This window comes from Ambystoma mexicanum, chromosome 8, assembly GCF_040938575.1.
Source record: "Ambystoma mexicanum isolate Mex_15411 chromosome 8, UKY_AmexF1_1, whole genome shotgun sequence".
In the NCBI taxonomy this organism is placed as follows: Eukaryota; Metazoa; Chordata; class Amphibia; order Caudata; family Ambystomatidae; genus Ambystoma; species Ambystoma mexicanum.
Genome location: NC_090929.1, coordinates 405,553,176 through 405,577,985, shown reverse-complemented (window position 1 = coordinate 405,577,985; position 24,810 = coordinate 405,553,176). Strand labels below are relative to the sequence as shown.

The 24,810-nt window shown below is 41.9% G+C and overlaps 1 protein-coding gene across 1 annotated transcript in view; it reads left to right on the top strand.

Annotated features, from left to right (window-relative positions):
• LOC138471996 (tumor necrosis factor receptor superfamily member 1B-like) overlaps positions 1-24,810 on the top strand; it is a 340,373-nt gene that overhangs the window by 136,667 nt on the left and 178,896 nt on the right. Inside the window, exon 4 of the mRNA XM_069609902.1 lies at positions 10,101-10,256. Coding sequence (XP_069466003.1) covers positions 10,101-10,256 — 156 coding nt within the window. The remainder of the gene's footprint in view (positions 1-10,100; positions 10,257-24,810) is intronic.

Genomic DNA, 24,810 nt, shown 5'->3' with positions numbered 1-24,810 from the left:
TGGTGTATCTGGTAGGCGAGGGCATAAAACATAGCATGCACATTAAACCACCATACAATAATTAATTAATTTCTGAAAAGGGGCACAAATCTAAAACACTCATCCTAAACCCCATGCAATGAATATTAGTAAACAGCACGTATGCACTAATTTGAACGTCACAATGCACCAAAAGCTGATTACATGAACACATTCATTTTCACTAAAAACAAGTCATTTAAATAATTTGAGGTAGTGGTCTATATTCCAAACTAATTGCATAAAGCAATTGATTTAATGGTATATTCTACACTCAAAACGAATTATATAAACAAAAGGATCTGACAGTCAACAAAAGAATGTGATGGTCGAAGCAGCTATAAACTGTTCTGATGCTAACTTTCGGCTATGCAACAATCAGTGTGTACCCTTCCAAGGGACCAAGGGCAGTGGCTGGCACATACTTAGTTCTTTATTAATTTCCAGCATATGGGATCATAATTCACTGCTTCTTTTGTTGAACTTTCCTGTATGAACAGTTGCTAAACTTGATTACTCAACTGATATTGACTAATTTAATCAAATTTATAGGATTGCCACCATACATAATGTGGAATATCTTACCTATTGCTCGTGCCTCAATGCCAGACCTTATCCTCCATTAATGTCTGTTAAATGCCCTCCTCACATAACTTTTTCATTTGCTAAAAGTTTCCAATCAATAATATGATCACTAAACTCATTCAAAAACGTTCTTGTTCACATTTACCATTGTGCATCTCAAACATTCAGACCTCAATTCTTTATGTTCCTCATTCTTAATGAGGCAAATGTTCAAGTTCTAAAAGTAAATACATACCAATGAAAGTGTCTGTCATTTATAATGTAATTGTGCTTTAAAGAACAATTCATGCTATTCCATATGCACTGTCCACCAAAGAGTAACAAGTCCAGCTAATGTTTATTTAATATTGTATCTTGTCACCCCAGGAAGGATATACATTGCGGAGGTCGTTATTATTTTAGATAGATAAACTTGGGCCGTTTCCTATTCCCATATGGTATTGTCCTGCATATGTACTTACCTTGCCCCTTCAGCACCATATTGATTGCAGTAATGTTGCACATAGCGCCATGACATCACAAAGTATATCAGCATAACTCCTACACAGGACTTCAGCGGGCCGCCATGTTAAAGTACGCTTTACTATCCATAGCTATTACATGTGAATAAAGTTATACTTTGAACATTTGCAAACTTTGGTTTATAGACTAAACGTGCCGCTTGCCATTGATGACTCACATTTCTTTACTGGACATGAATGCCTTCGTTTTTCATATGACCTGGAACTTACATGAATTGCATTATAACAGAGGACCATTTTGATGGTTTCATTCAGTCCATCCTGATCCACTGGGGTTCTGTGAATCCTTAAAATGTAGATTCCTTCCTATAGTGGTCATGCTGTTTGCTGTATCCACAACCCAACATAGTAGATCATTTTCATTGTAGCCTGCATCCAGATAGTGTTAAACAAGGGGGCAATTATATTTGTACATCTAATTTGGGATCTAGTTTGCAGGTTGACCAATATGACGAAATCCGCAAGCAGCACAAGCTGCTTCTGTTGAGCAAGTTTGGCAGTGTATTTGCAAACACTGCATTGAATGTCCACCAGAAGGAGCCAGGGGCTGGAGGTAGCGACCCCTTGCTATGCCTGTAGAACATCAGTATTTCCTCATTTTGTCACTGGCAGACAGATGTTCTTGACCTTGGGATGAGTCCTGCCTCCTCCCCCTTCACATCTGAGACAGCTGTCTCCTCTCACCTTCCAAGTGGTCTACCATGGCTTCCTCGAAGTTCCTTATCTGCTCCTGCACGGGCCTGTTTGTGGGACCAGCCCTGTACATGTTGCTCCTCTGAGTGATTCCGTGGCGGTGCTCTTTCCTTCCTTTTTTGGTGTGTGTGTGTGTGCCCACTTGGGCCTTACTTGGTCTCACCTGCCAATCATTGGTCTCAGTTGTTGCTTGTTGCTTTATTTATTTGACTTCATCAACTTTCTGATGTATGCCCATAGTTTTTCTCTGTGCTATGTGGAGGTGCCAGGGTGTCCCCAATTTGTGATTGGCCATTGTTGATGTCTTGTACTGGTGAGTGCTTAGATTCATTTGTGTACTTCACCAATGAATGCTCATACTTGGGCCGTTGCATCATTTTGCCTCACCTTGAAGCCACCATTTTTCGATTTTCATGCTGTTTCCCAACGCAGGTATGGATTGTTTAAAGCAATCTGTGTGCAATATTTTCTGCATGCAGTCTGATCGAAAACCCGCATGCAGAGTTGCTTGCTTCTGCATGAGAAAAATACTGCATGTGAAATGCAACTTGAGATCAGGCAGATGGGAAAAACAGGTGGTATTTGAAACAGCTCTTGTATTTAACAATAAAGTCAAAGTCATGACAGTAGACCAGCTGCAATGCATGGGTTTTCGCTGCCTCTCCAGTCTGTGCAGTGAAACTCTGAACTGACTTTCCTCTAAGCGCGCGCGTATACACATCTTTGACAGGACTCGGGTCTCTTGGGAAAAGCTCGTCTGCATTAATCCTGGACGGAATGCAATGCGGCACATCAGCGCTGAGGGATGACTTGCTGCTATAACACACTACGTACGTGTGTACCCTCACTCAGAGGGGGGCAGAACATGCGGATGCCGTGGCACGTGAGTAGGAGAGGGGAGGAGGATGAGAACGGAGGAAACTCACATTCGAATTGCTTAGTTCTTGCCAGAGAAGAGTTGTGAAATTGACCACCATAAGGAAAGATATGGTGGTTGCAAGTGAGTGGGGTGAGGCTCAGAGAGTGCGGAGGCGAAAGGCATATGCTCGGCGCTGACTGAAAAGAAGATATTGCAGTCTAGGAACGTGAAGGTTTCGCAAGATTCTCCACCAGTCGAGGAGGGTGCAAATGCGCGGGATGGTGCGGGCCATCCACACACAGGCGAGAGGAGATATTGAGGAGAATGTGCTGAGTAGCGGAGAGTCACTGAGGGATATTCCAAATTGAGGGATCTTTCAAGGACACGAATGAAAGAATCAAATGATTCAGGGAATGACTGTGTGGGAAGTCTGAGAAGGGAAGCAGCAATTGTGGATATGCAGTGGGCATTGCGTGTTGGTCTCAAGCGACAACATGCTGGCTGCATGAACAACCAGTTGTCGAACTTTATACCGCCTGTAAAATGAACAATATAGCTGATATATTTTTAGTTGAGTGAATTTAAATGAATTCAGTATAGTTGGCATTGATCACATTATGTGTCGCAAATTCTACTTTATTTATTTAAGTAATTTTATTATTTTGACGTGTGTAGAGCAAGCATAATGGCGGGTGACTTTAAGGTACCTTACATATAACAGAGGCGGAGCCATGCCGCATGCCCTTGCATAGGAATATATAAGAAAAGAAAGAACCATGAGTGAAGAATTGAGCAACAGCTTGGGAGGAATTGCCATCTGGCCAGGATGCAAGCCCTGGCTTTTTTCATTTTTATTGATAAATACAATGAGGGTAATTCTGTCTAAAAAAGGGGTACTCTTCCAGCCAGAGTCCCCTTTCCCATTGACCCCCATGCCAAAAGCATAGTGAACTTGTGCCCTGCCCCATCAGTAGCCTGATCCACTGCACCTGCTCTACTCATGGCACAGAGCGGGTTCGGAGGTCAAGAGTTGCCCACTTGACAGCCGCAAAAACAGCTAAATCTCAGCAGCGCAGAGGCAGCATTTAAGATATGCCCCACTGTACCCAAAACTATGATGGTCATGAGTCGCCCATGCTGGTGGCAGGGTAAACTCTAAATAAAAGCAAGCTATGCCTACATTTAGGCATAGTGCATGGTGCTACTTATTATCACAACCTCAAAATTCCAATTGATATTGCACATGTGATGTTGCACATATTGCTCTTGTGAGCCAGCTCCACTATGGAAGATGATGTGTATTCTGGTCTGCTGGTTGTGTAGCCTGCCAAATGGCAGTAGAAGAACCTGGAAGGCCGGGCCTCCTCTTTGATCCTTTGTGAGGGCCGGTAACACCATCAACCGAGACAGCCGCACAGCAGGTAGTTTGTCCGGGGCCTGGCATCAAGGGAGCACACCCATTCAGAAGAAGTAGCCTCACACCGGGTGCTGCATATCTCAAGTTTTTTGTTCTCAGTAAGAAGGGAAGAGGGTGGGATTATGATAGGCAGGAGGGCTCTGGTCAATGGGAGAAGGTTTCCACCATCTTGATTCTCACTGTCCCCTCCACTTCCTCTGGCGCAAAGCACTTTGGGTGTGGATTCCTTTGGGAGAGTTGTACTCTCCAAAGCCCTTAGCCTGAGGTGAAGAAGGAATCATCCAAGACAGAAAGAAGATCAGTCGCCTACCACTCCCAGGACACATTGGGAGTAACCTGTGCTCTGGATCAGAACCTACCACTCTGCACCAGAATATCTTAGGCTGCTGATCGAGCAGAATCTGAATCGAATTATCCTATCCTTGAGTCCCCCTGAAAGGGCTTCGCAGCCACCAGAGTACCAGACCAGCCGAAGCTCCCTGTTCACCACACAGAACCGGTCGCTCTGTGTTCACTTCACCTGGAACAAGAGTGAATTCGCCTGCTCTGGTTTCTGTCCTCAACCGCCAATCAAACATTTGCTTGCACTTTCGACCAGCTCGAGACAGAATTGTGTCGCAGCCGAAGCTCCTCACCTGGTAGGCCCAAAGAGACTGATCAATGACGGGACCTGAACCGAATCACTAGAGAGTCACTCGCCGATTCTAACCAGGGGTTACATACATGACTCGCCCAACGAGCCCTTGCACTGCTGCCTTATTGATCACACATTGATGCACCAAAGATAACCACTTAGTCCACCATTGTCCACCAATTCAAACCACTGGAGCGCCCCGCATGGAGCCCTCCTAGTGGTTAAAGTCTGGCCTGGCCAACTGTGAAGCGTTACTGGGACCGCCCTGACCTGCATGATTGAAGAGCCGCCATTCTACAGCACAGAGCACCCGCCCCTGCTTCCAGGGTCGGAGTGGACCCTCGGCCTTTCGGCCTGTAGCCGGGCCGAAATCGTCCCTGGGGAGTGGGTGCCGGATTCTGCCCACGCCTTGGCCAGTTTTGAAAAATAATTTTGAAATTTTTTTTTTAAAACAAAAATAACACCTGCAACGGCATAATTCATCAAAGCAAGGTAACAAATGTTACCTTTCTTTGATGATTTATTTGCATGCATGATGTGTGCATCATAAATTATGATGCATGGATCATTCACATGCAAAGTTGCATGCAAAGTTAAGGGGCTAGGGCCCCCTGGAGTTGCTGTGCTGTTGTATTAGTGATGAATATGTATTAGTGATATTAGTGATGAACTAACAATTTTAGAGTAGAATAAGCATCCATTTGTATGTATTTTTCCTTTCGCAAGTTGCTGTAATAGCCTGTTTTTTTTTCTGCCATTGTCTCTGTTACGATCATCACAAGACATTCCATCTTGGTGTCCTCGGTCACTTGACAAAATCCTTGTGCCTAAAAGATTCTGTACAATGTAGAAATATTTGACCATAGCACATCAAGTGGCCATTGACTTCATTGTGCCCCAATGAATGCTTTGTTGTAATGGGCCTCATTACAAGTTTGCCGGTACAGTAACAACGGTACTATTTTGCCCGCCAGGTCTGACCTGGCAGGCGGGCGGACCGGCACCCGCGAACAGAGCATGTTGGATGCACTGGCACCATTCACAAATGTTGCCGGTGCATCCGGCGTCCCCATTCCCATTGAGCCCACTGGGGCTCAATGGGAATGGGGAAGAATATTTTCCGGTGCCCGGGACTGGCCAATTACTGGGTATGCCGGGGTTGTAATACCAAGGTAATTTCCCATTCCCAGGCGCCGGAAAAGTGCGCAAGTTTGGCGGCAGCCTGCCGGTTTTACCGGCAAGGCTACCGCCGAACTTGTAATGAGGCCCAATGTGTCTATCGTTCCCATTCCCTGGCATGCTGTTCAGGATGTTTGTTTGCATGTATGAGGTAACGAGTGCTTAGAGTATGCAATGTCCTGTGAGTGCGCTGCTTTCCCTATTTTACCAACCTCTGAAGCCTGAAAGTAGATGCATGCAGGCTTGACATGAGGCCAACTTTGCACAAGACCTGCAGATGAACTTAACTGGTCTGCTGTTAAATCTCAGTTACCAGTTAAATGGTATCCACTACAGAATAAGTGCTCATTTTACTATAGCCGATATGATAGCTCAGTGGGTTGAGCGCTCACTGCTGCAATGTGTGTGTGATCTGCAGGTTTGAATCCCAGCAAGACCATCTCAGACTTCTTAGGTAGATACAGGCTGGGTGATATTGCATGCATATTTGTTCTATAAAAAAGAGCTTAAGCGTAAGTGCTATACAATAACATATTATCATTTGGCCTTGGACGTCTGCTTGCATTCACAGTAATTTGACAATATGGATCTATATACACAGATATTAATGATAAATATGGTGATCCATTCTTGTATGACATCTATATCAAATTAGTGAAATGATAACCATATTTTTCGTAGTGTACTTAGGAACAATGCTATTTGATGCCACTTCCTGTTTTGTCAAGGGGTGAAAGGTAATGTTTTCATCGCTTCCCGGGATGTCACTTTGGGTTGGATTCAAATGACATAACTTACGGGGATGTCATCAGAGGTCAAGGGTCGTGAGGCGAGGGGTGGGCCACTTTTTTGTGGGTGTCCGGGCCTAATTCTTGTCCCAGTCCGACCCTGCCTACATTACGCCCCCTCTTGCTGCCGGGCCTCCACAATCCTATGTGCCCGAACTGAGCCTGATCAGCTTGCATCGATGTTTGACGCCGGGTCTGAGTGCATCAGCCCACAAAGAACTGAATCCAGGATCCGTTGAGTCTGAATGGCCCCCTTGGTCCACTTGGACCCTAGAGACTGGCATGGATGTCATTTAGGGGTCATCAGGGGTCGCATCTGCTACTGCTTTCTTGCTACCCCTTTGGTCTCCCTTGCTACCCCTAAAAAAAGAAAACTATGTTCTTTTTTATTTTTATTTTAATGGAAGCTCCTGGGCTGTGGTCAGCGCCATGTGGCTCTTTGGTTCTGGAGTGGCTGGCTTTCTTGTTTAGGCCTCTTAAAAAAATAGGGGTTCCACAAGTCTAACACTTTCAGCAGTGACCCTAAATAAAAAAAGAATAAGAATACGAAATAATGTGTCTTTCTGGAATTCTATACAATAATTGCTAGACTCATTGAAGGTTTATTTCAGGCACACTTCAGGGTGTGAGTCGCTGATTTAGTCTGTTCTTAAACACCTCAACTCAGCCTTTCATCTTTTTGAGGTCGATAAATGAGTATCAACACAGGTTGGGTGAATTGTATGTATATTTTTTCTATATAGAGCGCTTAAGCGTCAGTGCTATATAATAACACATCATTATCATTTGGCCATGGACGTCTGCTTGCATTCACAGTAATTTGGTATTATGGGTCTATACACACTGATATTAATGATACATATGGCGATCCATTCTTGTATGAACTTTATATCGCATTATAGTGATATCATAACCATATTTTTCGCACTGTACTTTGGAACAATGCTATGTGATGCCACTTCCTATTTTGTCAAGGGGTGAAAGGTCATGTTGCATCGCTTCCTGCGATATCACTTCAGGGTGGGATCAAATGACATCACTTCCTGTGATGTGATCGGAGGTCAAGGGTTGTGTGATGTCACTTCCGCTGCCCCTGGCATTCTGGTGAAATGACATCCCTGGAGACTGCTTAGATCATGGGCGCTCCTGCTTTCTACTAATATATACTTTTTATGGTATATGGTAGTACCTTACCTACCACCCCTGGAACCATGCTCAGATTGCTACTTTCTCCAGTCTGTCTCTGTTCTTCCTTTGGGATGGGTTTTTGTTCAATGTTTCTATTGTTCTACGTGCAGATGGTCTGTAATTAAAGAGTTTATATTTTTATAGAACCATGATTGGACATTCCCTTTATTTTGGATTGTGATACTGTGTTGTTGAGATCACTGCTGGCTCACCTTCACACACCTCTTGAGAACCTAGCCTTCGCTTGGCCCATGTTACCTCGGCCCAGGTTACCACACAATGCAAAGGGGGCATATCTCTTAACTGTCACTGTTTTACCCTTATGATTGCGTTGTGTTTTGGTTTGTAGAAATGTGAGGGCTAAGTGACCATTTCACCCCTACTGACCCTTGTACTCCAATTCGTCACATAGCTTCTCTGCAGGGGAGTTGCTAGGTCTGGAAAAGACCCGGGGCTACGCTGATGTCGGAACTGTTGGGACTGGGGTTAGCTAGTCTTTTGGCTGTAGCTCCTGAGATTCTATCCGGGGCTACAACCAAAAGATCAGGGGCTTTAGCCCCCTTAGCCCCCCCTAGCAACGCCCCTGCTTCTCTGGAAAAAAGGGGAGGAGGCAGGTAAGAATTTGAGGGGTTTGGATCATGGGAAAGGTAGAGTTCAGTTCCGGAGGAACAAGGTATTTGTGAAAGAGATAGGTCTTCACCATTTTTCTGACCATAAGAGAGTAAGTTCAGAATGAAAAGCCAAGTTGATATAGCCCTTAGATATAGTGTAATAGCTCCTATGGAGGAATTCCAGTAACGGGTATTGACCATCCAGATTACATTTAAATATCACGGTAGACTCAGTACCAAACTAAGTAGTCATACCCTCTAGGCGTACTACCTTTTGTTACATCTTCCACCAAGTGTCACCAACCAATCTAAAAAGCTTATATAGCTGATTTAAGCATTTTATAGTAAATGCTTATTATACTTAATAAAAAAACTATTAGGAACTTTACATTACAGCACACACATAACTCTGTAAAATGTATTCCTTTAGACTAGCATCATAAAAGTGCCTACATATAATATATAGTTCCAATTATGAACTCTTTACAAAGTCCATCTGCCGGCAGTTATGTCTTCACATTTAACAACTTACCTTATCAATAGCACACTCTTTCTTTTACATCTATGCATTTTTCTTTATGTTTATATGATTATTCATCGTGCTGTCATCAACATGTTTCTGTTCTTCGTCTTAATATTGAATATTCTTCAGGATGCTATACAATGCAATCCACTTCTGTTGTAATTATGTCACACGGGTATATTCTATGTACTGTCTCATAAAAAATAAATGTATTTTAAAAAAGATATATGCCTACATTAACACAAATGAATTTGGTGGTAATTTATATGTTTGCAATTAGCTGTTACCCAACATTGGTTATAAAATTAATATTTAGCGTGCCTGGTTTATCTCTCCTACCTATCTGTGTCAGGATGAATAATTTCAAGACATGCTACAATTATTTAGGCCTCTAGATATAGGTAGTCGATGTAGAATGTACACCTCAGGGTGGGGCTGAAGGTGTGGAGTTGAATTTACATTGCCAAGTTGTATTTGATTGGATAGATCTTGACATTTAAACCCTGCTGCAATGAGTCCTTATCAGCCTCTGCATCCTGTTGTACAGACATTGCCATTGGTTTGACCTAATTTGCGTTTGAAACCTCTTCTCCCCATCATCTAAGCATATTACCAGCATAAACTGTAATCCAGGAATTGATACACAAATTCACGCTATGAATAGCATGAGAGAGATTTCCCCCCTTTAAAGCATGGATGCAGGAATTAATAGGTGCAATGTAGGCAGGTAGCTTCTGCTGTATGTTTCCTTTGCATGTTCTCTTTTAAAAACATTTTTGATTCATTTGAGCCGAAGACAATCAGTCTGTTCTGTACGCAATCAGCAACTGATGTGGTAGATGATGGATTAAGCGGAAAATGCACCAAGTGCCAAATAAGCTGCCCATATCTGAGGCCAGGGACCCGCATAACAGCCGTAGCATTTTGATAGGAAGTGAACTGAAAGGAGTGCACGATGGTATCATATTGCAGCGGTGCATCTTGCACCTTTTCAACCTTAGCCTTGGTGTATTCTATTAATGCTATGGATTCTGCGCTGACTTGTTATGTCTTTGACGTGCTCTCTCTGCTCCTTTCCTTCCAGATGCTGGCCTCATGGAGACACAGTCATGCAATGCCACCCATAAAAGAGTTTGCAGCTGCATCTCAACTAAATACTGCGCCTTGGAGTCGCCACCCAGCTGCCAGGTGTGCGCTGATCTAACCATCTGCCAGAAGGGCTTCGGAGCATCCATAGCAGGTAAAAGACTGTCATTCTTACAGGTGTGGATGGCACAACAGTCACACCACCCTTGAAAAGGATTAATGGCAACTTGTATACTGTACAGAGTGTGGTGCTCCCTGGCCAAGAGACTAAACCAATACTGATATCCATTGCCTTCCATGGGGGGACCTGTGTGCCCCACTACAGAGGTTTGGGTAAAAGTATGTTCTGAGATGGGGGCCCCTGCCAGCATAAAGTATCTAACAATTAAGCAATAAGCCCCGAGCTGGGGGCGGGGAGTATTACCGCTTCAGGTAATGCCCCAAGGCCCATAGTTACAGGCCCGAGCGAATACCTCATGTTTTTTACCGACCACGATCATTATGAACAATTATGTATTTATTTCATGCAGTATTTCAGCAATAACACATGCAGTAAATATCTAATCTTGAATCGTCTCATATTTTTACTCCAACCCATAAGGTAGAGGTAAATAATTTTCCCCCAGCTTGTTAGAAATCCTTTGTCCAGAATGTGTAGGTATGCGTTAACATGCATGGCTTTCACTTATTAATCAGCACAGAGCAAAAGGATGCAGAGTCATCCTAAAGGGGTAAAAATATGAACATCAAAGATGCACACATTTACACCGTCTTCTCTTCATGGAGATGCACCAGCCACAGAAGGGCCAGCAAGGACCCTTCTGTGCATTTTTCTTAATCGATCTGTAGAGTAATGCAAAGCACTGTTGCTCCAAATGCATTTCCATCTTTTCAATAGGAAAAGGTATGCATTTTTAGGACATTGGGCATTTCTAAAATACTGCATGCGTGGAATGCATTTAATGTCGTTTTCGTGGTAAATAATCTAGGCAAACCCTTGCTGTTATATACCACCACCAGGGATGTCATTTGGGGGTCACCAGAGGTTGCAACTGCGACCCCTGGGTCCGTGGCCGCAACCCCTGTGGTCTAGCTTGAGACCCCTGTATTATTTTTTTTTAAAGTTTTTTCTTTTTTTTTTGACGGAAGCTCCAACTCCTCCCGAGAGTTAGCGGAGAGGATGGGGAGCTTCACTGCTGGTGGGAAGTGCCTGTTGGTGAGTGAGATGTAAATGCCTTCACCACTGCTGTGGCGCCGCCGACCCAGACCCCCGCTGCCAAATTTTATTAGAAGGATGCAGGCAACAAGTATCGGCCCGACGCCACTGAATGAGTAACATCCCTGCCCGGACCATGACCCTGCAACAATTAAATTTCCTGAGAGGGGAGATGTGAATCCTGGTCTGTGTGCAGCTCATTAATCTCCTCGGAGTATGTAGCAAGTTAGATATTCAACAAAAAGTGTCATTCAATCATGCAAGCACGGACGGATTTGCAATGAATTTTCCTTGCATAAAGAGAGTATGTGTGCACATAACGTCCAGGCAGAGTGAGGACACAGGGCATGCTGCAGCAGGCATTGTTAACTTGCAGTGCTTCAGTAAGTACCCTGGTTGTTGTATTTTTAAAACTATTTGAACTGATGCAAGGTTGTCACATCCAACACAATTGGAGGTTCTTGTGTTTTATCATCCTAGTAAGTGCTCGATGGGCCACAGGGTACCGTGCTAAGTGCTACCTAGATCATGTAGACTTGAGAGGAAGCTGCAGCGTACACAAGCCGGCAGAGAGGGACCCTGCTAATTATGTTAATGTTCAACTCTGCACACACGTTGTCCATGCACAGACAAGAGAGGCAATTATCCATTCCCCTGCAACACGAAACCCCACCTCAGCGCAGGGAAGTGGCATAACAGAAAGGAAAGTATGACGAATGCAGCTTGGAGGGAATTAATCTCTGTAGAGCTGGCAAGCGGGCAGCCGCCTTGACTTGGTGTCAATCTGTCAAACACAGATAACTGCACGGAGAAAAGACAAGACAATGGGGTCTCCTGCAGCGAGCACCAGAGCAAAGCTGGATAGCCACAGCCACACGCAGACAACTGCTTCGAAAATGTATGGAAATAGAAACACAATGGTGCAATGCCAGTGGCACCAAAGTGGAAGTCAGGGGTAGCAGAAGCTATGGGTATCTGCAAAAAAACTGAACCCATAGCCAGACTAACGTTTCATTTTGCAGGGGGCTGAAAAGTTTGGCTCTCCAGACGGGTTGGACTACAACGCCCATCAGTCTTAGCGGGCATAGGCAATGATGAGGGATTATGGGAATTGTAGTCAAACACATCTGGAGAGCCACATGTGGAAGACACCTGTAGGATACTGTAAGGGTTGAAATGCTACGGCTTCCAAACAGCTTAATCCAGTTTCTCATAAGAGGGCATTAGACGCCCTTGAAGTCTCTCCTTCACTCGCCCTAAGGCCCATAAGCTCTCTGACAGACTCTATAGTGGGTGTTTTAACAAGACAGGGCCCAACCATGGTGGATTTAGGACTACATATTTTATCCAAACCCAGTGTAGATGGGGTTGGGATCCCTGAAACATAACATTTAATCACACACTTTAAAAATAAACCCTTGATTGATGCATGTAGGTTAGATAATTGCGTTTCCAGCTCTGTGGCCTAGATATTGCCATCCCCAGATTCCTCTGCTGACATCCGAGCTGCACCTTTTCATATCTGATGTTTTCTCAAACCGTGACACTGAACCTTTTCACAATAGGCTGTAGTTCGGATCATCAGCAAAAGCGGGGCATGCATTGTATAAGTCGGCACAAAATCCAACCTGACTTTGGGATCACTGCTTCCAAATGCATACTACTTCCAAATCTAGCATTATGCATAAGGTCCCAATAGTGATGACCCCTAACCAGCTGAATCTTTCTACCAGCCACATGGCAAGTTGACTTGATTGGTTGATCCCAAAATTGTATTTTGGTCTTATCTGAATGTATCATCATTGCATTGGTACTTCAATATGCACCCATGCCATTGCCCTTGCTTTTTATGCTAATGGAGGTTAAGACCATTAGGGCACCAATGTCTGTCATCTGCCTACATCATTAGAACAATGAATTGTCAGCTGCTGTGTGTGGAAAAGGGATGACTGGTCAATTGATGCTGATAGGTCGCCAAGGAAAGAGTGAGTAATGGATGTGTGAAGACACAGTCCTGCTTGAGTCCATCAGTAGCAATTTGTCTCTGACTACAGTGGCCAATATGTCCTACCCTCATTACGGTTCACACACAAACATATAACTCCAAAATTATGACTAGAAGAGTTTGATTAATGCTCAAGTAGGTTGATACATTACACCCACATCGGCTTCCCTTCTGCATTGTCAAATGCTGCACTGAAATGCATGACTGCACTAGGATATGCCATGTCCTCATGCACACCTCTGGGTATACCCACCTTGTTTGTACTGCAGCTGTTTCTGTATGTGGTTTGAAGAGCTTTTGTGCCCAAGCATTGCTTGACTTATTCATCCTGAACCAGTTTCCATGTTTGGCAACTTCGAATGGCTGGTACCACATGCTTCTGTCTCGTTCGCTGCCTGCCCTACCTATACAAGCATGGTGGGTAGGCATGTGGCATGAGAAAGGGAAGACAGAGGTACCATACATGTATCCAAAGGGGTGATGGTATTTTGTGGGTGGTTCTACATTGGGTAGGTAGTGACGGGGTGTCCTTGGGAAGGACCATCTGCTGTTATAGGGATGGGTGCTATTCCCACTTCATTGCTGTAAGTGGCATGAAGTGGGAGGCCTTGCTAAAGTTGCGATCAGGCTCTGACTTCAGGAAAGGTGAGGGACACCTAGTTCCTCCACGACATAGGTCATCTTTGCCTTACACTTAATTGGCAAGAGCTGAGCACTTCTAAGAACATTTCGTATTAGGATCAAGCAGTGTGTCAAGTTAAAGGTGAGGGCGCTGCCTTTAGAAATCAAGCATTATGCAATCAACCATGCTTTCAGGCTATGTAAACGCCCTCTTAAAAATATTCCTGAGTGGGGTTAATAGTGGTGAAATGGTCATGGCCTATCATTATGAGTAGACATTCCTACTGGTTTCAGGAAACACACCCATGATTGACAAATCCAGAAAAAAAGGCTTTCCAGCAATTCTGGTGTCTAGCCCTGATAAGAAGGGCTTGTGTGACAGCCCATTATCCAGGGCCACCTAAAGAGCATTGCCAGAGGAAGGAGGGACATGCCACAGAAACACACATGTTAAGCACATTGCTAATCATATTCCTTTATTGACCAGAATTGGGGTTGACATGATTCATTTCGACTGACTGAGAAGGGCCAATCTGCCGTGGGTTCTGTGGGAAGTCCCATGGTTGGAGTTTGTAGATGGTAGTGGCAAAGCAATGGTGCACAGGTACCATTGCCCTCTACTTCATGTAGGCCTGGAGAAGGTAAATGGATGTTGATGGAAAAGGTTTGCTTTTTAGTAAACTATTTTCTGTTGAAGATTTACTGCCAGAACATACTTGTCACCCAGTTACCAGCTTTGAAGAATTACAGGCAATTGAACCCAGGATCCTGTACCCCAGGAGAGCCAAACAGCTATGTTTCACTGCATGGAGAACTCAAACTTACCAACTTGCCCACAGGTGCCCATGTGGCTATGAGAAGAGTGCTTGGGGAAATATGCAGGTGGTGTTTGACAGTGGACTGTCAGCTGCTGGCAGAAGGATGGTTGCTAACAACTGGGCTTGGGCAAATAAAATAGTTGACAACCCTTTTAAGGTTTTGGTGCAGGGATTCAACTGGGAACAGCTGCAGGACATCATTTGGAATTGGAAATTCAATCCCCACGCTGAGCTTCTTTGGCTCTGTTGCTGAATGCGGCAGGGTCAGACTGGGACAAGAAATAGGCCCGGGCACCTAAAAAAAAGTGCCCTGCCCCTCCCCTCAAGAAAAGTGGCCCTCACAACCTCATCTGTGAATCACGTAAATTCACAACTTTACAGAAAATGCAAGTTATGGAGGGTTTATGGTGTTTGTTGCATGTCATGTTTTGTGTATACGCTTGAGAAAACCAGTGATAACATTTATTTTGTTCTTTTTTTAAAAAGACAACAACATCATCAGATAGCTCTATCCTATACTTATTTTGCAGAACCAGAACCAAGGCATGTCTACAAGTTTCCACCAGTAATGTAAATAGAATTGCATTTAATAAGTAATAAAGACCCAATGATGATACCGGAAAGTACCTTGCCAGTTGTAGTTGTGCTCAAACATTGCATTACAACAAAACGCATTAAAAAAACTAAGTTTGCATACTTACAGTTCTGTGGAAAGTTTTTTTCTGTTGAAAGTCATGTAGCTGGACTAAAAATCTGATGATACACAAAGGTGTAGAGCTGAATGATTCATATATTGTCCCTGGGGATGACAGTACAGACATGTCAACACCGTCTTGATGAAGGGTACCATCTTCTCAGAAACAAAAACTTCATGATTCTAAGTTCTGTGTCACTAAGTTACTTTGGTCTGTGATTGGGCGAATCTTGGTTTCAGAGTACATGTATTTTGCATTTCAACTGAAATAAGTCTTTCAGGTTGTAGTGTTTGAAGTGACGATGGTCAAATGTGAATCTTGCAGATTCCATGCAGTACGTTTTTAAGATGTTAGTTGGCGACGTATCCAAACTCAAATTTACTGTTTTACTTTCAAAGACACATTATGCTGTTTGCCTTCAAGGAATGTGGTTTGACCATACAATCTAAGAACATTTTTGCATGCATAGAGAAGCTGTCACAAAACTCTTCCTGGAAATCAAGAAAATCATTCAATTAAGAGTTCCTTCAAGAATGAACTTTTTTGTGCATTTAGGTCGATTATGTTCGCAGTTTGCATTTTGCAGAGACATGAGCATAAAGGCTTTGAGGTTGTCCTGGTTGAGGTGGTTTCTTAGGCGAGTTTTAATATTGTTATGTTTCGAAAAACTTCTTTTGCATGCTACTTGTGTACAAGATAAGGTCAAAATTAACTTGTATGCCAAATACAATTGCCGGTAAGCACTACTGAAAAGTTTATACTTTTTTAGAACTGAGTAGTAAAATACTGCACCGTTACGGCATGTATTGCATTTCTGTACTAAATGTTTCGGTTGATCTCCAAATTATTCTTGTAGTGCTGGATCTTCACTGTATAGGTCTTCAAAGGCATACTTTTCTGGAGGTTTTCCCCTCAGTTTAGACCACTTGGCTGCAAAGTGCAAGAGTTCTTCCCTCAACCCCTGTACCGTTATGCAGTCATACAGTTTTTCAAGCAAGGAACAAATATTTCGGAGACCATTGTCGGGTAGACTTTCATCTAAATATTTTGGATCCAGGCATTATATATATGCAGTAAGAGATGAGTGGGTTTTAAAATGACTACTTAGGATTTGAATAATGTTGTCCATAATGCCATGATGTACACTAAATCCGAACCAGACTTTATCCATGGTGATCACTCAAGCCTTGCAGTCATTCCTAGCATCCTCTTTTTGTGGGACACCCTCCATCTGGAAATGCAGTTTCCACCCCTTTATCATAGCCTCTATCTCCCAAGCCCACATTAGCCAATTCTGCACATTTTTCTGCTGCACAGTATATGGAATCAACATTTCTTGCCTCTGCAGCAAACGCTATTGCAGTGTCTGAGACCATTCGTTGTGCCTGGAGGATGTCCATTCCACTTGTCTGTAGGTTATTAGATAATGGGTTTGCTGAATGAAATACTGAAAGATATAACTGGGTTGTGAGCACTGTTTAGAATTTGCAGAAAGCCTCAGCAAAATGTAAATCGTGGTAACATATGTTGGAATTGAATTCATCTGTATTTGAGCCAAAATGATTGAGTGCTACAACCACATCAAAGAACATTGCTTTGTCTGGGTTATTAAAGGACCCAAAAACTTTCTGTGGTGTTGAATCCTTTGACCACCACCTTGTTTCTCCTATTATTTAGACTGTCCGGCCTTCCACAGACACCTCACGCCACACATCCATCCTTTTGTAGGAGTCCTGGAAAAAGACAGCATAGTAGTTTAATATGCCAAACAAAGACGTGGATTCTGGTTTCATTTGATGCATGCATCACTTCTAGAAGTACAAGATTTACTACATGTGCATAACACCAAACATGTATTTGACCAGGGAATTCCTTGCTGAGCCAGGATATGAGACCATTGTACTGGCCCTGCATATTGGATGCACCATCGCTTGAATTTCCAATGCACTTGCTTAGGTCAAGACCATTATCTTTAATAACACTCTGCACCAACACAAACAGACACTTTCCAGTAGACAAAGTGCCGTTGACTACTGCTGGAAGGCATTCATGCCCAGTGTCTGTAACATATCTGATAATTATAAAGCACTGATCTGTAAGACATCTTGGGTTGAGTCTATCTGAATTGAAAATAGTACTGCTTCCTTTATTTCTTGACTGACTACCATTTTAATTAGTTTGGAAATGGCTTCAATCACATACCCAACTGCGGTATTTCACATGAAGGTCACAGAAGCACCCTGTCCTTGCCCAGTTTTCTTTTATATTTGAATTGAATGGCTTAAATATGTTCCTTGAAAGGTGGGTCATATATACTTAGGAGCAGGAGGATTTCAAGGAAGTTGCCATGATCCAGCTCTTCAATATCCAGCTCAAACATGGACTCTGATTTCCCTCGAAAACTGAGCCCCCTTTTCCCAATGACTTTTACAACATCAATAATGAGCTCCAATATGTCTCTCGTTTTACTGATTTGTTCACTTCGAGCTAATTTCTCTCAGTGGAAGAGCAGACCTCTTATGTTGACCCCAGAAAAGGTAATCAAATGTGAATCTGTGCACCTCTGATGACCTTGGTTTGCCTCATGTTCTATAATACGCTGGTAAATATGCCTACCGTTTTTAATCCCACGGATGAAAGTACCCCTCTCTCCACATTTAGTAAATGCCAAACAAACTGTGGCCTTTTGTATTTCAGAGTAACTTAACCAATGCCATTTATTCCCATCTTTCCTCCGAAATGCTAACTCTGCTTAAATGTGTTTGTTTGGGAAGTTGAATTGGATGGTGTTGGATGGTGGTGAAAGAAATGGTACAGTTGATCTGATTTTGGACGTTGAAAAAAATAGTCTGACATAGTTGGCGATATCAATGTCACTGGGCTTAGTAAGATCACTGTCTAATTCCCTCCTGTTGCCTGCCCTCGCCGGCCGCGACTTGAAACACCTTTGTATAGGTGCAATATAAATAAAATATCATATCTTATCATATACCTGTGGATCATCTTTCCGTTGTCTTTGCTCCACACCTCAGTTCCCAGAGTCTTACGTATTTAGTAAAGCATACGGAGAATCTTCAATTGTTTGTGACAGACTGGTACCACGCCCACCTGCCACTTCCTCTAAAGGGATGGCCTCAATTCTTTCAGACACACAGGTTTTTGCCACTTCCCCCTTGGGGGAATCTTCAATTGTTTGTGACAGACTGTTACCACCACCACCTAAGACTTCCTCTAAAGGGATGTTCTCAATTCTTTCTGACACACTTGTTTCTGCCACTTCCTATGTGCATGCATCTTCATTGGGTTGTAAGAGAATGGCTGCCACTTCCTCTTGGATATCCTTTGTTCTTTTTAACTGGCTGGTATCTGCCTTTTGCTCTGTTTCGGAATTTTCATTTATTTGTGGCAAACTGGTATCGCTGATTCCCTTTCCCTCGGAGAGGGGCATGTACTTGTTTCTTTGTGGCAGTCTGATTTCTGCCACTTCTTCTGTGGTGCGGCCATCTTCCAATATTTCTGACAGACTAGTAACACTACATGCCACTTCCTCTGGTGGAAAGTTCTTCGTCCTTTTGAACCGACTAGTTTTTACCAATCCCTCTATGGGGGCATCTTCAATTATTTCAGACAGTTTAGTTGCAGCTGCATCAGCCTCTGTTGAGATGTCCCCAATAACTGCAGAGACTCTGGCTTCTGTCACTTCCTCTCTTCTCACATCTTGAGCTCTTGTTGATGGCTCCAGTGAAGAACCAGGTTTAACACATGTACCTGAAGAAGATGCCTGGTCACCCATCTCCACTGTTATCGCTGCAATCCCACGTGACATTTTGATAGTCTGAACTGTAAACAGATCCTCAATTGTTTTGTTTCAATCTGCTTTTTCTACTTTTCTCGTAGATTTTCTGCTCCTCCCTTTCTTTTTTTGAATCCATTTCTCGTCTAAAAAATAAAATAACCTTAAATGGGCAACGTATTCCTGCCTTTATTACAGTAGGTCTAATTAACCTGGCTGCCAACATCCCAACTAGCATTTCATTAAGAAAAAACAAGTGCTTTTCATCAGATCAATGTCAACATTTTCAGATTTGACTGATCCCGGACTCACCATAACCTCCCTCCCATTAAAAGAGAACAACATCCAGTTGAATCTATAACATGCTGAGTTTTACAGTAATCCAGCACAATCACATGGTAAATGAACTGGGTGCATGTATGTTATTTCTCCTGGTCAGTGGCTTGGACATTGTGTTATGGTCTGACTGTCTCATAAAAAAATTGCAGCCAAAAAGTAAAGCTGCATTTTTATTAAATTGTGAAAAACACAAAGGAGCATGCAGCAATACATAGATGGATAGCAAGGGAATTCCTGCCGCATGTACACAAAGGAGACATTTGTGAAATAATTCTACCCTTCACCCCAGTGTGTGCTCAGCAACAGGGCCTTTGAGAGAGGTGTAATACAGGTTTTTCTTTTGCCCTGGCACACTTCAAGCCTAGATGCAAATTCACAATAACAAAAATTGTCCAGATTCAAAGATGAGAGCGACTGATTCTCTAACTCTGATATGGGTGTGGAGGAATAGGATATGAGTTCTGCCTGGTTACTGCTGCTTATAGGCTGGACTGGAACCTATGGTGGTCCTGGGGGTGACAAAAGGTGTGCATAATGAAGGCCGCCAAAGTGGCTGAAGTGTGCTATACAGGACTACCTTACATTACACTGCATTGGAGATATACAGTTACTAGTGGTTACTTACTCACAGTGATGGGCTTGTCTGGCTGCCTGGAGTGGATACTTGAACAACGCCTTGCCTGCAAAAACAAACAAAGTAATGATGATGAAAACCCAATAATTTTTGGGATTCTTCCAAGGTAAGTAACAACTTTTGCATTCTATAAGCCAAAACTCTACCCTTTATAAAACCTGCTTGGTTAGGATGTATTAATCTCGGGAGAATCTTTTCCAATCTTTTCGCTAGTATTTTGGATAGTATTTTGCTGTCTGAGTTAATCAAACTAATAGGTCTATAACTACCTTTTTCCAGCTCCGGGCAATCTGGTTTTAGTGTGAGGGATATTGTATTGTGTCTAAGCGTAGGCGGTAAAACACCAATTTCTTTTCCAATTTGCAAACATGTCTCTCAGTAGAGTTAGGACATTTTCTGGCATTGCTTGATAGAACTCAGCTGGTAGACCATCCGGCCCTGGGTGTTTCCCTAAAATCAAGCTCCAAATCTCCTTCTTAACATTTTCCAAAGTTACTTCTGTATCTAGTATGTCTTTCTCTTCTTCTGTAAAGCTTTTAATCCACAAGCTTGAAAATAATTGGTCCATCCCATCTGTGTCTACTCTCTTGGGTTCACTATATCAATTTGTATTGAAGTGTTTAAATACCTAATTCATTGCTCTTGGATCCCTAGTCACCCCTTGATCCCCTTTTATTGCCCCAATTGCTCTGTTCACCTCTCTTACGCTCAAACAATGCACCAGCAATTGCCCGCATTTCTCTCCTCCTTCATAATATCTACATGTTGTCCTGAATATTGCAAACTCTGCCCTTTCACTTATAATTTTGTTGAAATCATATTTCAACCTCATTAACCTCATCTGTTTCCCTTTATTTTACAAACTCATCGGCTCCTTTACTAATTGTTTAATTGAGATGTTTAGTGCTCTCATTTACACGTCCCTTTTTCTCTTTTTAATTCTTTTTCTCTTTTTAATTCTCATGGCCACCCCTCACATGATACATTTAAAACTCTCCCATACAGTATCAATTCCCACTTGACCATTCAGATTTGCTTTAATATATTCCTCTGCTTCCTTCACTAAAATATTCCTCAGGTCCTGATCTCTCAGAACTGTGGTGTTCATCCTCCAAATCCTTGTTTTGCCTGACTAATAATTAAGTGAAAGTTCTAATCTAATGGGTGCAAGATCTGAAACGACGATACTCTCAATCTCACAACTTTTAAAATGTTCTGTCACTATCCCTGAGGCCATCAGATTGTCAATTCCTGAATAGATATTATGAGCCCCAGAGTGGAAAGTATACTCCTTCCCTGTCAGATGTTCCAATCTCCAAACATCGGACATTCCGAAATCCTGCATTAACAACTCCAACGCTTCCCTATCTTTTTTTCTTCCATCTCTTAAAATCTGACTGCTTGTATCCAAAACTGGGTCCAGCACCAGGTTGAAATCACCCCCCACCAACAAGGTCTCCCCCCTATGTCTACTAAAAGGCGCCCCAATCCATAAAAAAAATGGCCCAATGTTCATGTTAAGCGCATAGATGTTACATATTGTAAACTCCAACTCTTGGATTTGAATCTAAACTGATAGCCAGCGACTTTCCTTATCTGTCTTAGATCCTGTAATAGTTCCCTCTAAGTTCTCTTTAAACAATGTCGAGACCCCTCTTTAGTTTGAAGAGTAAGTGGAATGATACATTTGGCCTGCCCAACATCTCTCAAACTTCGCAGCCTCTGCATCTGTTAAATGCGTCTCTTGTAATAAAAGAATATCTGTTTTAAATGTTCTAAATGCCACACAATTTCTTTCCTTTTAATTGGGTTATTTAAGCCATTTATGTTCCAAGACACAATATGCAAAAAATCAATAATATCTTTCATTGGAACTGCCATAGCTATAGTAATGTCACTGGCAGAACTGAAACCAAATACTGATACAAAAAGAAAAAAAAGTAAAAATATAAACGAAAACAAAGCATGTGTTAAATTATAATTAACTAAACTTACCTTAAACATACTATAACTCGGGGCTGAACTGAGAATGATAGCAGGTATTTTACCTGTATTCACCTTAACCTAACCAAGCCTACCTCTCCCCAAATCCCTAAACCAAAGATCATAATTTCAAAATCTATTCCAAAAAGAAAACTTTTGTTATCCTAACTTAGAAAAATCCTCCTTAACAAATCCCTCTTTTTGCTAATGGTATTGCTGAATCCAATAACTATGTTCAAATAACTGTAAAGATACCTTAGTACACTTCATATTCACCTTTGTTATCTTCCCATATCTTTGGACCATTCTCTCCTCTATATATGGGATTATATCTCTAGTTAGAGACCTTAAAAAAAACTATTATGGCTATAAACCGTTAACCACACAATAGCCGACACGTTAATAATCAAATATGAATATGTGTCCATTAGTAACGTAGGTCACATATTACAAAAGGGTAAGTAAGCTTTGATGTTGGTATAGAAATATATTCTAGATAACACATTGGCACTCAGAGATACCACAGTGTGCACACACAGCCCAGTTCAAGTGTTTTTGCAAGTCATGTTTGCAGCATTGCATCATCCTGCTGGCTGCCTGAAAACAGAACTCAGCTGAGCCAGACTACATGGACTTGTGTCATCATCTGTGAATTTGAAGCATCAATCCGATGTGAGCATTACAGAAAAGAGCCCCATCTCTGCTGCTGCGTCTGACCCTGGCAGCAGCAGCACCAGGCTTGGCCCACCTATGCCTGAATAGGACTGTCTTTTGCATCCCTAAAATTAGATCTCCACTTAAAAAATGTTTTAAAAGACCCTTTTGGTTGGCTAACATATGCAAAATGTGTCACTCTATACAACTACATTTTACACTGCCACAAATAATAGCTTTCAACTTTTTTGTCTCAGACGTGGAAAGCGTCCTTTATCTTTTTCTTTAAAACCAAACTGTTAGTAAATAATATATTTTCAGGGTGGGCAACTTAACTGTTTTTAAAACCGTAGCTACGCTTTGTCAGACTATATTTTCAATGGTTTCATGTCTTCCTGTGGGCCTGCAGCTGTGTTTTTGTGAACACTGTTTTTTAAATGGCAAAATCCAATGCCACAGCATTCTGTCATTTTGTTTATAACCGCACAGGCCTGTGTTATGCAGCCCCAAAATTAGATCTTCACTTTTCATTTAAAAAAAACCCCTTATTTTCATTCTATCAAATATAATGTTACTACAATATATATTCCCAGGCCATGCTTCTTAGCTGTTTTTGTAAACCCATAGCTCCGCTTTGCCGGTTTATATTTTCAATGGTTTCATGTTCAGGCATACCCCGGCAACTTGACAATACTGCGCTCCATATCTGGACTAATATTTTAAAAAAATGTATATTCACATGTATATATTTGATTCAGCTTGTATTCACTTTAAAATGCCAAAATCCTCCCATACCTATTTATAGCTCAAACCTCTCCTTTACATTTAAAAATTATGACGGTGTGACTTAAAAACACAACCTCCTTTGTATATTAAATCTAAATCTGTTATAAAATGACACTCTGCCTAGCTTCATATTACATCTATACAAAAACTGTTATCAATATACGCCCACTGTATATACAACTAATATAAAATTATTCAAATCCATAATTAATATCAAATATTTTAAAGGGCTTATCAATGATACATACAATGCCAAACTCACTCCTGCGTCATCAATATGTCACCATGACAAAACCCTAACATTCGCAATCTATCTCCTCACAACTCACTTCAACCTCCAACAGGCAGCAGCGCACATGCGCACGCCTAGCCCACATTTTTATATACACTTTATATGCACTTTGTATCAAATCATCTCAATGTCACATCAAACTACAAAAACACTTTGTATCAAGAAATATACATTTGATATAAAATAGATATCATCTTTGATATCAATTTTATATTAAATTGATATAAAAAATCATATAAAAAATGGGAAGGCAGGAGTAAGGTCGGAAGCAGGGGGCGTTCCCACTTGTCAAAAATATAACATAGTAAAAAAGGGGGCCCATTATACTAATATGAAATTCGATAGGGTGTTTTGGGCCCCAGATTGACTGCATCTGTGCTGTGTACAGAGGAGGTTATAACTCTCTTTACTTTTAAATAATCACAGTCAACAACATATGAAAAAGCAGTTACATGTGATTTTAACTAATAGAATAATAACAAACACTTTATCTAAATATTTTAAATGAAAAAAATACAGTTTTTAAAAAGAAATGTGGGCCCTCCCCACACCCCCCCCATTTCCCTTTGTTTATAATCCCATCCCAATCCCCTCCCCACCTGTTTTAACCCCTTACCCCAATCCCCATATACACATTTTAAAAAATGCAGTATTTTTTTGACTAGAATTAAAATATTATTCGTTATTTTTAATTCGTTAAAATCACTGCATACCTGAAAAAGCATTTAGTAAAATGGTATTGCAATCCGGGATGCTGAAAGCATTACCTATGGGAGAATATTTGTGTTCCCAAAACACTTAGGAATACTGCTCTCCACAGAGATACGATTTCACAGAGAATTCAATACACTCCCATATAAAGACCATGAAAG